Source organism: Saccopteryx bilineata, chromosome 1 (assembly GCF_036850765.1).
Source record: "Saccopteryx bilineata isolate mSacBil1 chromosome 1, mSacBil1_pri_phased_curated, whole genome shotgun sequence".
Lineage (NCBI taxonomy): Eukaryota > Metazoa > Chordata > Mammalia > Chiroptera > Emballonuridae > Saccopteryx > Saccopteryx bilineata.
Window position 1 is genome coordinate 395,026,677 of NC_089490.1, and position 13,577 is coordinate 395,040,253.

Consider the following 13,577-nt stretch of genomic DNA (forward strand, 5'->3'; position numbering starts at 1 on the left):
ACTCTATCCATGGAGCCACTCGGTCAGGGCCTCAATTTATTTTTTTTAATTTAAGGAAATAGGTTAACACTATATTATAAACAAATAAAAATATAAACTATCCTATTACACATGGTTCTGCACTTGTTCTCTCATCTATCATATGCGTGAGTTCTTATCAGAACAGAAGAGTTCCTTGTTTTGACATCTGCACAATTTTTAATAGTGTGGCTGTACCAGTTTATATTAGTGAGTCCACTGCTAGACACTTTTTCAGTGGATTTTGCTATAACATACAATGTCACAGGAAGGAATCTTACGTTTATGTCACTTTCTATATATGAAGGTCAGTGGGGTAAGATGCCCACAACTGGGACTGCCGGACAAATCACTAAATACAGCTGTAGTTTGGCTAGGTATGGCCAATGAGCATGTTGTCAAACATTTGGACTTTGATTGTCACGTAAAGAACAATACCACTATTTTGTTTTGATTCGCATTTCTCTTAATACAAAGTGATGCTTGTTACTTATCCATTCATGTCCTTTGCCAAATTGGGAATAGGAAATTTAATGATCTTTCTAGAAATATTTTTATAAATTGGGGAGACTAGGCCTTTGGCTAGAAGATTACATGTCTTTAACTATAGTAGTTTGCTGATTCTTCTAACTTTACAGTGGTTTGATTTTGCCATGGCAAGTTTTTATTTATTTATTTATTTTTAACTTTTTATGAGTTTATTTGAGTCAAACTGTCAACAATTGCTGAGAAGCAAAGTCTCGATGGATTGAGAAAATGTTCCCATGTTTTATTTTTATGTTGTTGAATTCATCAATCTTCCTTTTTGGCTTCTGTATTTTTGAGTCATAATTTAAAAGACGTTCTTCACTCCAAAATTAGAAAGGAATTCACCAACTTTCTTTTAGCTTTTGTATGGCTTCATTTTCCACATTAAGTCTTTGCTCCATTTAGATTCTAGCAACACATACATTGTGTAGTATGGGTCCCACCTTACCTTTTCCCAAATGACTGGCATCCCAATACCATTTATTAAAAATAGTCCCCTTCATCCCACTGAACTGAGACCCACTCACTAGCGTACACTGAACTCCCACTTATTATTGTGTTCCTTCTGGACTGCCGAGTCTGTGCATCAGTGCACCAAAGCCACACTTTTAGTTACTAGGGTTAATAGTATGTTTTACTATCTGGCAAGGCTAGTCCTGTCTCACTGCTCTTAAGTTTTCCTGGCTTTCTTGTTTCTTCCTTTTTCATTTGGACTTTGACTTGTCTAGGTCAAAGAAAAAAACCTATGAATACTTCTATTAAATATATTATATATAAAAAGTCAGAGAAAATAGCTTTATAGAAATTTGTAAGACCTTGATATGTCTTTTTCATTTGCACAATCTATCCTTTTAATCCTTCAAGAGTATTTTCAAGTTTTCTGTGTATAGATTTTGCACACTTCTTAATAAAGCTATTCCTTTGTATTTTATCTTTTTACTGCTATTGCAAATTGCCTCTTCCCTTCTATTATACGTTCTAATTGTGTTTTTAGATGAAAGTTACTGATTTCAGTACATTCTATATCCTGCCACCTTAATGAATTCGTATTGTCTAGTTTCTCATTTGGTTGTCTCAGGTTTTATCATTATATGCTCTCTTCCTTTCTAATTCATAAATCTCTACTTCTTTTCTGTTGCCCTCCTCCTTTTCTTTTATATTCTGAATCACTTTATTTTAGATGTGCCTTCTGAATACAACTTTAAACTGGGTTTTATGATTCAATCTGATACTCTTTTTCTTGTAACAGGTGGGTGAGTTCAGCCCGTTTATGTTTACCAATATGGTACCATGTACCTGACATGAGATATAGAAACTCATCCATATCAGTTCCATCACATTATTTTAGGTTATGTTTACAGTTTATATGCTGTAAAGTCTTTCATTATGTAGTCTTCCTTTGATCTTTTTGATTGTTAGTTCTAGAATTGAATTAATTGTTTGTCCTAGAAGTTACTTACACCTTTCTATATATTCTTAGCCTCCACATTCCTTAGGGATTTTATCAGTTCTCCATATACAACATTAAATTCAACTTGTAATCTTTTCCTCCTCATTACTCTATTTCATTGTCTGACTTGGTCAGTAGTAGTTTTTTTAAGTTAAGTTGTGTACTTTCAAGGATGTTTAAACTTCCTTCACTTCACTGTTATCATGATTTCCTTTATTCTTTATCTGCTCTGCTTCCCTCTAGCTCCCACCCAAGTGCCTTCACGACATGTACCAAGGCCAAATGCCCAAAGCCAAGGTCATTCAAATGAAGATCTGCACCCTGTATCTGCCAAAAGGCTACCTTTGATGCCTGGTAGGTCGATGCTGGCATGCTCGTGGATCCCGATTCCATTCCGGATGATCCGCAAGGAACCTTCCTTAAAAGCCCCAGAGCAAGTGACCAGCTGCAAGGAGAGAAAAGGTTTCTAAATAACCCCTCCAGAGCCTGGAGCCACCATACTGATGCCCAGAGAGTAAACCAGCTATTCCTAAACCCAAGGGCCCTTATTGTGGAACTAGGTTTGAGGCTGCAGACTTAGCAGAGGCCGATCTCCAAAGTCTCCCAAATATATCAAGAAGACAGATGCCCTAATCCAGGGGTCTCAAACTCGCGGCCCGCCGAACAATTTTGTGCGGCCCGCAGACTAATCCACAAAGTTCAAAATATTTTGGATAAAATTAAGTAAGCCTAGGGGCCTACTTGTATTTTTCATTTCTCTAGCATCCTAGCTAGATATTAGCTTAGTTAACAGCAGTTGTGATGCGAACTACAGTTTCTGGTCGTTTTGTGACACTGAGTAAACTGCATGTACGATTGTGCTTGTTGTACTGATTTTTTTTTGTTTTCAACTGCAGTGAGAAAAGTGTTGCGTAACAGTTGCCTTTTGTAGACCTAGTGCGGCCCGCCGAACCGCTGTGATCTTGCTCTGCGGCCCACATGCTGAGTTGAGTTTGAGACCCCTGCTAATCCAAAAAGCAAAAAGGTCTTACTATTTCTCCTAGCAAGCTTGCTTCCACAAATGGAACTCAATTTACTAGAAAGATCACAGGACCTGGAGACAGACACACCTCCATTTAGCAGTTATGTGATCTTAAACTTTTACTTAACTTTTCTCAGCCCGAAGTTTCTTCACTTCTGAAATGACCAAGAATCCCTATCCATACGGTGCTTGTGCAAAAATAGATAATGTGTGTATTAAAGTGCCTGGCAGACCACGATAGGCACTCAATAAATGGTAGTTATCTTTCTACTATTGGGATTAGTGTGTGAGGTTCTTAAAGCTATCTTCAGTGTACACTCCCCATTCCAGATAGGCGAGCCTAGGAGGATACAGTCTGAGAGGGCACACCAACTATCCATTTCCAGGATGACCCTCTTACCTGTCCCTGCCCCTGCCTCTCCAGGTCCACCACACACATGTCCACAATGGGTCCTAAATTGGTAAAGGTTTCCATGGCCACGACATAGGAGCCTTGTTCGTTGCTGTCAACATTGAGCTAGGAAAAAGAACAATGTTAGTCCTGCAATGTTCCTAACAGACCCACCCCAAAAGAGATGGTCTTTACTCCAAAGACACTCACAATCTTACTAGATCTGCCCTCCCTATGCTCCTCTGGCGGTTTCTGAAAGGGGACTGCTGACTAAGAAACATGGCTGTCTTACAGGCAACCCATTGACCAGCAAGGGACTTCTAATGAAGCAGTTTGGAAAATGTAAGATGTCTGCATGCATTTCTCTGCCGAGAAGGTCCAAAATTTTCATACTCTAGAGGGGCTCCAGCACATCAGACAATGACCTTTTGAAGGTGGGAGCCGAGTCTTGCTCACCATTGGCCACAGCATCCAGCGCCCTGCCTACCACATTTGCAGAATAAACTTTTAGGACAAAGAGCTAGTCAGGGTAGTACATTAAATCAACCAAGTAGAAAGCTGAATACTAGGGATATGGATGAAATGAAGAAATCTTGAGAGGCACTAAACACAGGAGAAACCCGGTAAAGCAGCAGTGAAAAGCTAGAAAGAAAATGTCTTCTCTGGCCCTGACCGGTTGGCTCAGCGGTAGAGCGTTGGCCTGGCGTGCGGGGGACCCAGGTTCGATTCCCAGCCAGGGCACACAGGAGAAGCGCCCATTTGCTTCTCCACCCCTCCCCCTCTCCTTCCTCTCTGTCTCTCTCTTCCCCTCCCGCAGCCAAGGCTCCATTGGACCAAAGATGGCCCGGGCGCTGGGGATGGCTCCTTGGCCTCTGACCCAGGCGCTAGAGTGGCTCTGGTCGCGGCAGAGCGACGCCCCGGAGGGGCAGAGCATTGCCCCCTGGTGGGCGTGCTGGGTGGATCCCGGTCGGGCACATGTGGGAGTCTGTCTGTCTCTCCCCGTTTCCAGCTTCAGAAAAATACAAAAAAAAAAAAAAAAAAGAAAATGTCTTCTCACCTTCACAAGCTGGGAGTCACCAAGGCGAGACCCGACAAACACAACACCATTGTCGAGGTATGTCAAGCATTCGGCAATAGAGGTCTAGGAGAAAGGCAACAGCATGAAAGGCATCAGAATAAAGTCCTTGTGGGATCCAGACCCCGTTCTAGCCGCCTCTCAGACCTGTGCTAAGAAAATGCACAACTGCAGCTATGGTGCCTGAAACAGTTCTCCACTTCACATCCCAGGTCGCACTAAAAAACGTTTCTGAACTTCTGAGGTTTGTGACTGTCCCTTTATCACATCTGCACAGTCAGAAAAATCTACACTTTACCCTGAAGGTGCCTACTCCAAATGATCACTTTAATCCCAACAACTCAGTCTCTCAGAAAAATTAGAAACCTCTGAAATTCACTGCATAAATTCTTAAACTTTCTGGGAATCTCCTCCCAGAACTGAATAACAGCATAAATTAATCTAATTATTTTTGTTTCCTTCTTTTTATGCTTGAGGCTTTTATGCTTATGGCTGCCTGTGAGATTCTCCAACATCCAACTCATTTGAAAACAAACTTCCACGTAGGACTGATCATTTGCTGCTGGGTGATATAACTCCAGTTCTTGTGTGGAACCACACACATGGGTCACTAGGCCCCTTGAAGAATGTAGCAGAGTAGGAACAAGCCCTACCTCTCCGAGGAGTTCCACACGGAGATCCTTGAGGGTGACAGTGCCGTCCATCTGTTCTTCCTTCTCCAAAAGAAGCATGAAGAGCCGTCCCTCCATGTCTCCCAGCAGGTAACGGGAACCATTGGGGTCCACACGATTGTGACACACAATGGTGCTTTGCTGTCCAAAGGGAGGAACCGGTCATTACAGATTAAGCATCTTCCACAACTACAGAGTAAACCACTCCCTTTGCCAAACCCAGCCACAGTATGAGCATGAAATCCACTCAGCTAACACGACATATGTGACTGAAAAGGAGGACGTGGACCTGGCCAACTGGCTCAGTGGATGGAGCATCAGCCCACTGTGCAGACGTCCCAGGTTCAATCCCGGCACACAGGAGAAGCCACCATCTACTTCTCCCTTTCTCCCTCTCCCTCTTCTCACTCTTCCCCTCTCGCAGCCAGTGGCTCCACTGGTTTGAGTGTGGCCCTAGGCGCTGAGGATAGCTCAGTTGATTTGAACATGGACCTCAGACAGAGTTGCCAGGTGGATCAGGGCACATGTGGCAGTCTGTCTCACTATCTTCCTTCACTCCAAAAAAAAGGGACATTCTTATTTTGAAGACCATTTTCTGTGGAGTTCAATAAAATGTTTATACACATATTACTCTACTGGAAAATAGGAATGTAAAGAATAGAAAGCAGCTGTAATTATTCACTGGACTATAAATGCTACCATAGATTTTATTTATCCTCAAAGCTTAATTTCTATGACTAATTTTTAAGGTCTATATAATTTGTCACTGTAGTGCTTTATATGATGTGAGCCCTGAAAATATTCAATAGAATTTGCAAAAACTTTCCATTCTTACACTTGCCCCAGTCAATGGAAAGGGTAAACCTATTTTATTATTTCTTTCTTAGCAAGCAAGCAAGCTCTTTTTAAGCAAAACCAGGCCAATATCTTTTTGTATTCCTAATGACCAATATAATATCTTATATACTTTGTGAACAGTGCAACAGACTTCTGTGACTCTCCTTTTGACAAATGGGGAAAGAGAGAGGAGCAGGGAAAGAACTATAGAAAAAGGGGGGGAAAGGTAAAGAAAAGCTGCTCACCTTGATAATAGGAGGCGCAATCGCTAGGTACTTGTCACCATTGTGATAGGTGATTGATTCCTGCCCGATGATGATGGCTCCTCCGAAAGGCTCTGGGACTGTGGGAAAAAGGGCAGCATTAGAGCTCCGCACTGTGGACCTGCCAGACCCTGAGACAGCATGGGCACTAATCCAAACTTTGAGATAGTCATTATTTCTAAAGACAGCTAAGCCCATGGACACAACAGCCTTTTTCTTAGCTTCCTGTCCTAGAGACTTCAGGCTGGCAGTATCTAATCCTGGTGATAGTGAGTCGCCACGCTTCGTGTCTCTGAGCTCCAGGGTAGTCTTCTCGCCATCCTCCCACATGCATTCTTCCCACTTTTCTCCCCCGCACTCAGATCCTTCCTGACTAAATGCATTTACTTTTCTCCTTGTTCCCAGCTTAATTTCCCCCCTTATTTATTATTAGGGTCACCACTTAGAAAAGCCAATTAGCACTTAAGAATTTTAAAATCTCTCTACTAGCTGAGACTCAACATGGTGCTGGGGCAAAAGTACAGCTATGTGCAAACAGGCCTGGAATGTAGCCCAGGCCTTGTCCAGGAGATACAGGCATGGACAAGTCCCTCAGGCCCTGTTTCCTCATCTATAAAATACAAGAGTCAGGTCAGATAACCTCTATTTGTCCCTTTCAGTTTTTTAAACATTATGCTCAACAATAAAATAACGAGACTAATTTCCATATGCCACTCTGCAAATCAATTTGTTTTATAATTAATCCCAAATAGAGAAAAACTATACTTTGGTGGGAGGGAGAGTAAAAACAAGACAATCTCGAAGACAGAAATGAAAAGCAAGGGAAGCACACTTAGAAGAGGCACCGAGAGCAGCGCAGGGCACAAGAGAGAGCAGCCCAGGGCGCAGCGGAGAGCAGCGCACAGCGCAGATGCTCACAGCAGCTGAGCAGCGAAAGGAAGGGGAGAGCAGGTGAGGAAGGAGCACTAGGGAACTGGCCCAGACCTGGGGCGGAGGCAAATTCCTAAATCCCCGACCAACCTGCAATCACCATGGAAGCTTCAGCTTCTACGTTTTCCTGTTTCCAAGGGCCCTTATTGAACTCCTTCTCCCGGAGAGACACCTCGTAGGTTTTTACGTGCCGCCCCTGAGGGTCCTAGGTGGGAAAGGTAGAGTGATTAGCCTTTAGGGCAGGAGAGGGGCCCTGAAAGGAACAAGTGACCACCACCAAGCATCTGACAATCCCGCCATATCAGCCTTCCTATCCTGTGACTGTGTCTGTGACTGTCTGGGTAGACTGTCACTGAGGCCTACTTTTACCAAAAGTTCAACCAACCAACAGAAGTTTAAGAATTAGAAAAAAATTAAACTGTCATGCTGTACTAAGCAATGTAAATACGGGGGGGGGGGGGGGGTCCTCGGGTTATGACACAGTTCCATTCCAATAATAGTGACGTAACCCAAATTTTGACATGTCAAAACACACCCTAAAACACAGTTGTAAAATCATAATCTAGATTCTAGAACATAAAAACACAACTAAGCCAAAAATGGCATAGGTAAGTGTGCTGGGGGATGCCAACTCCCTCACTGATACACCATGTTACGGCATGTTCTTCCACCACACACAACCAGCCTAGTTCACTCACGTAGTAAGTACAACACTAATGGCGTAAGCCGAAACACTTCCATCTCAATTTTTTTTAAGTGTTTATGGGAGCGAGCATTTTAAATAACACCGTATGTTGAGACTGTTGTAACCCAAGGAACCCCTGTATGTAGATTTCTGGCCCTAGCCGGTTTGCTCAGTGGATACAGCATCAGCCGGGCATGTGGACGTCTCGGGTTCAATTTCTGGTCAGGGCACACACGAGAAGTGAGCATCTCCTTCTCTTTCCCTCCCTCTTCTCTTTCTCTTCCCCTCTCACAACCAGTGGCTCGAATGATTCGAGCACCAGGCATGGTCACTGAGGCTATCTCGGGTGGTCTGAGCGTTGGCCGTGGGCACTGAGGATAGCTCGGCTGATTTCAGCATCAGCCCCAGAAAGGGGTTGCTGGGCGGATCCTGGTCCGGGCGCACGTGGAAATCTGTCTCACTATCTGCCCTCCTCTCACTTAAAAAAAAATGTAGATTTGCGTGTGTGATATGGAACTCACACAACAACTAAAGAAATAAACACACTGAGAGGCTAAATACATCTCAATTTTTTAAAAGTTGATGATAAAGCCTTAAAAGCACTCCGATGAGGTGCTGTTGGGGAGGAGACCCCACTGCTGCTCTCAGGTCAGTCAGCACCTGCACTCCTGCCGCTGCCAGCAAGCTCGTCCCCCTTTCTTCCCAAGTCGTGACTCACTCTGTCCTGGGGCTGGTCGTCATCTCTGTGAGATAAGGGCAGCACTGGGGAAAAGGCTACATTCGGCCAGGGGAGGATGGCCTCAGCAAAGGCCAGACCAGGGTCTAAGAAGTTATGACAGGAATTCAACGATGTTTTTCAGGGCAGGGACCACACCTTAATCACTGTCACAGTTCCTGAAACACTTCGCATAACCACCTTTCACATGGTATTGACTGGTCATATGAAACTGACACAAAAACAGGAAATAAATAAATAGTTGATGAAAAGATTTCCCCATCAATGATTGAAGAGGACTCAACTTCACAAAAAGTTCAACCAGGGGTTTGGATTTGGGCCTCCTGAGAAACACACAGAAATGGAAAGATCATTCACACTGGTTGCCGAGGCTGGGAACAGGCAAAGTCAGAATAACCAACATCAATGTTTTAATGACCTGATATTTAACAAAAGTGAAGGGACAGAAATTCTAAGTTTTTATTTCAACTTGATAATTAATGCACTGTAAAAAAGATCAGTATTTCCAAAATAGTTTCAACCTTATTCAACTGAAACTAATTCCAATCAGCCTCAGAATTATAACACTTCTAGTGATACTAAGCAATCTAAACATAGTTATACCTTGGTGTATTGCCAATACTTAACACAGCTATCAGTGTTTTCACGCCCACACAGTACATGGCTTGGACTGGATCCTTCCATCATTTATTCAATGACATGCTAGTGAAATGACCTCAGGCTGTATGGCCCTTTGTTAAAAGACTAAGATTTTACCAAGAAGAGGCATGTTAGTCTGGTGGCTCTGCCACTCTTTCCACCCTCCCCAACAGATCTGGCCAGAGAACAGCTGCCCACGATCAGCTCTGCTAAAGTTTTAGGCACAGACTAAAATAGAAGTCAAGAGCCAGCAAGTCACCAGGAAGTGAGTGCTGAATAAAATGCCAACCTCTTCTTAGAAAACATATATAAAGCATCACTGGGATTTTTCCTCTTCGCTTAAAGGCAACTTTCAGATCATTTCTCTACAGATAAATTTTAGTAATCCTCTAGCATAACAATAAGAGATTAAGACCAAGTAAAAACTGGGTCACCCTATAAAATCCCCAGGGCCCATACCAAGCGCATAATCTCAGGATTAAAACCTGCTACCAGCTTCAGAGGCTTCCTGCCTCCACAATAAGCACCACTGCACTCAAGACACAACCAAAACCTGACCCATATTAGTTATATTGTTCAAAATAGTTCAGGACAAATACATTAAACACGTCCGCCTACCCTACTATAAAATCCAGGCGCTTCAAGTAGCAAAAATGAACTCCTACTATGCCAAACCACACAACTTCTCCATCTCTCCTCCCAATCCAGTACCTCAATGGTCCCCAACCCCCGGGGCGCAGACTGGTACCAGCCCGTGGGCCATTTGGTACCGGTCCACAGAGAAAGAATAAATAACTTACATTATTTCCATTTTACTTACATTTAAGTCTGAACGATGTTTTATTTTTTAAAATGACCAGATTCCCTATGTTACATCCGTCTAAGGCTCACTCTTGACGCTTACCTCGTAAGTTCGACAATTATATTTAAAAATACCACAGTCTTTACGCCGGTTGCTTAATTTTATTTTGTGCATTTATCTGTCCCACCCTAAAGGCTGGTCCATGAAAATATTTTCTGACATTAAACCGGTCCATGGCCCAAAAAAGGCTGGGGACCACTGCAGTACCTGGTAGACAAAACAGATGGTAGGTGCTTGGCAACCATATAAGAACTTGACATCAATGACATGCAACTCCTCCAGGCGGATGTTAAAGGCCTTGAGCTCCTTGTTGTCCCGGTCTAGTGGAATAACCTTGAAAAGGCCATCATAGAGTCGCAGGCCAATCATCCGGCACTCGGGGTCAATGATGCCGATAATGCCAGTCTCTGAGGGGCGGCCAATTCGGTCCTGAAAAGTAAAACTGGAGTTAGGAAAGAACCTCAACACCTAGAGCGACATAAGACACTAGGCCCCACTTTCCCAGGATGCTTTTAGGAGTGGTAGTGGCATCTACATGACATGCCAGGAAGCCCAAATGTCAGTGCATGTCTTTCTGTAAAACACTGACCTCAATGAATTATTTACCCTGTCCCTTGGACTCTGAGTAAAATGCAGAAGTCCTTTCTTCATAAAAGCTCAAACACTAAGTGTTTTCTCCTTGTTTTTCTGATCATACAGAGAGAAGTGCCCCCAGCACTTCAATTTTCTTCATTAAATCATCACAGCCCTGCCTGGAAACCTGTCATCAGCCTGAAGCAGACACCTCACCTGGACATTGCCATGGGCTCGTGTTATGATATCGATGCTCTCACCACTCTGCTTATACTCCAGGATGCAGGCATTGTACTTCGCTGTCAGGATGAACAGTAGATCCTTGCTCTCCCCCTGGAAACCAACATTATGCTATCAAACGAGGTTCTGCTTAAAACAGGAATTCCTGTCCAGCCTTTTAAGCATCATTCTTTAAGTATGATAAGTTCTTTAAGAACTTTTTTCTCCCTGAAGAGAAAAATTCAGTAAGTATAAATATATAACAGATATAAGTGTGCACACACTCTAAGGGCTTGTGCAAAAGGCCAGAACTGAAGCTGGTGAACATCCAGTCCTCACTTTCTTATAATTCCCCATCTCTGCTCTATACAATGTCTTCATCGATTTCCATTTGAAGCTAATCTCAATCATTCCATTCAAATTCTAAAAGATGAATGTAATGACTTCTCTAATCTCCAAGTTTTTGGAGAAAGAGGGAAAAAAAGTAAATGACAATAAAGCTAAAATAGATATACGAAGTCTTACTTATCATGAACACAAAGCCCCAAAATATATTTTGTTCAAAGGTGTTAAAATTAAAGTTTTGAACCCATTGCTTTCTTGTCAGATTCAGTTAAAATATAATGAATCAATGTGGTGCCCATTGAATGAAAACATGAATTATAATAATGATAATGTGACAATAATTAAATAACAATAAATGCTATGCACTAGGTCCTGTTTCATTAGATCATTTCATCTTCACCAATAACCCAAGGGATTGGATACTGTTATCCCTATTTTGCAGATAGGGAAATAAGGTTCTGAAAAGTTAAATAACAAAGTAAGAATAAGGAACGAAGCCAGGACTGCCCTAATCTAGAGTCAATGCTCTGAATCGCCATGATGACCCACAGTATGGTGACTCACATTTCAAACTGCTTTATTTTCCCCTTCTTAAACATGTTATCTTGATCAATTTCCCCCCAGTCAATCTCTCTCATTTCTAGGAATCTTGTTCAAGAAGAATATAAGTTAAAGCCTGCCATTCAAAAGGAGTAGTTTCTCTCCTAAGCCTTACTCCATCCATCCCAAACAATATAAAACAATGTAAAACATCTTTGTTGCTGGGCCCAACCCAAAGCACTTACCTTGGGTCTGAAGAGCTCCATGACAGCGATCTTCCCATACATGCCCACCTCTTTAACGGGCCGGAGCCCCTCAGCTGTGACCACATAGATTTCTAATCTCGTGTTCTTGGCAATCAGCAGGTTCAAGTCTTCAGCTGAAGTGAAGTGCCCTGAAAGAACAGATCCTCTAACTTTTGAAGCCAGTGCAGACTCTAAATCACCCGGAATTCTCACGTAATTCATATATTTCTCCAGCTCCCTCCATTCACTCCCTTCTCACCAAATCCAGCCCCTCAGAGAGTCTCACTTCACATTCACGAAAGCTACTTCACTAATCAGACTAAGAACACGGGACGGAGTTTAAGAGCACCATATCCTTCAACTGACAATGACTGTGAAAACCCTTTAGACGGCTCTGCGCCCTCAAGTTTTCCTTTTCCTTTGCCAGGGGCACACCTATCCCCTAACTAAGGGATGCTGGAGAAACTGTTCATTCCTGTTCAGTCCTTATCTAAATGCTCACCAAGTCTCTACCAAACAGACTGAGTCAAATGAAGAAAATTCTCAGAGCTTTATACTAACACTGTTTTTGCCTACACCTCTTGCCCTGCCAATAGTCTACGAACATTACCTTCATCCACATCTTCCCCACTTCCAAACTCTCTGACAACTGCTTTGTTTCAGAATCCTAAGTATTTATAAGAACACACCAAGTTTGAGGTCATCATAATTTTGCTGAAAACCTGGTTCAAGCTGATTATTCCCAGATTCTGAACTTCGGCGTCCTTAATCCTTGCACAGACAAGGTAAACCCAGCCCACTGGGACGGGCCACCTAACCCCCGTTACCAGCAGCTCCGTCGCGTAAACAACAGCCCCAGGCAAAGAGGGCTCCAGTCCAGCTCCCGGAGCCTGAGGGCGTTCCTCACATCCCCCACCCCACTCCACTCCACCCGGGCTCTCCCACAAGAAAATTCTGACCCCAAAATCGCCATCACCACCGCCCCTTCCCCCGACCACACAAGGCCGATCTCGGGGCTCAAGCAACGCTGCACAAGCAACTCACACACACTTTGCTCTGTCCCCACTAGGCCAGTCCCTGTCCTCGAGGCCCAGTGACCTCCCAGGACGAAAGGGGACCCCCGAACGCAGCTCTTAAGCCCCCAAAAGTGTATGTGGAGAGGGCTTCTTTAAAGTCGTGGACTAGGAGAGGTTCCTCAGCCGCGGGCCCCTTCCGTTGCCCGGGCCCGGACCCGCCAGGCCGCCCCAAAGGCCGCGGCCCTCCCTAGGCCTCGGTGCCCCCCAGACCCCTCCCTCGCCGGTCTCCGGCCCTGGCAGCCTCACCGGTCACGCAGCCGTTCACGGCGGTGGGCTTCTGTGCCGTTACCACGTAGTTGTACGACATGTCGGGGCCTGGAGCGGCCTGCAGAAACTCGAGCGCAACGATAGAGAGACGGACTCCAGCGAAGAGGTAGGGGGCCCACAACCCGCGCGGCGAACTCCACAGCCGCTTGCCTCCGCCCCGCAGACACGTTGCAGGCCAGAGCGGCCGGCGCGCGGGGCATCACGGG

The 13,577-nt window shown here is 44.1% G+C and overlaps 1 protein-coding gene across 1 annotated transcript in view; it reads right to left on the minus strand.

Moving 5' to 3' along the window:
• DDB1 (damage specific DNA binding protein 1) overlaps positions 1–13,563 on the minus strand; it is a 28,833-nt gene extending 15,270 nt beyond the window's left edge. The window contains exons 1-10 of the mRNA XM_066251647.1: positions 13,351–13,563; positions 12,029–12,177; positions 10,896–11,012; positions 10,314–10,535; positions 7,275–7,389; positions 6,237–6,334; positions 5,137–5,295; positions 4,466–4,549; positions 3,418–3,534; positions 2,339–2,441 (exon numbers count right to left, since the gene is read on the minus strand). Of these exons, the coding sequence (XP_066107744.1) occupies positions 2,339–2,441; positions 3,418–3,534; positions 4,466–4,549; positions 5,137–5,295; positions 6,237–6,334; positions 7,275–7,389; positions 10,314–10,535; positions 10,896–11,012; positions 12,029–12,177; positions 13,351–13,411 (1,225 nt within the window). The 5' untranslated portion in view covers positions 13,412–13,563. The remainder of the gene's footprint in view (positions 1–2,338; positions 2,442–3,417; positions 3,535–4,465; positions 4,550–5,136; positions 5,296–6,236; positions 6,335–7,274; positions 7,390–10,313; positions 10,536–10,895; positions 11,013–12,028; positions 12,178–13,350) is intronic.
• Between the last annotated feature and the right edge of the window lie 14 nt (positions 13,564–13,577).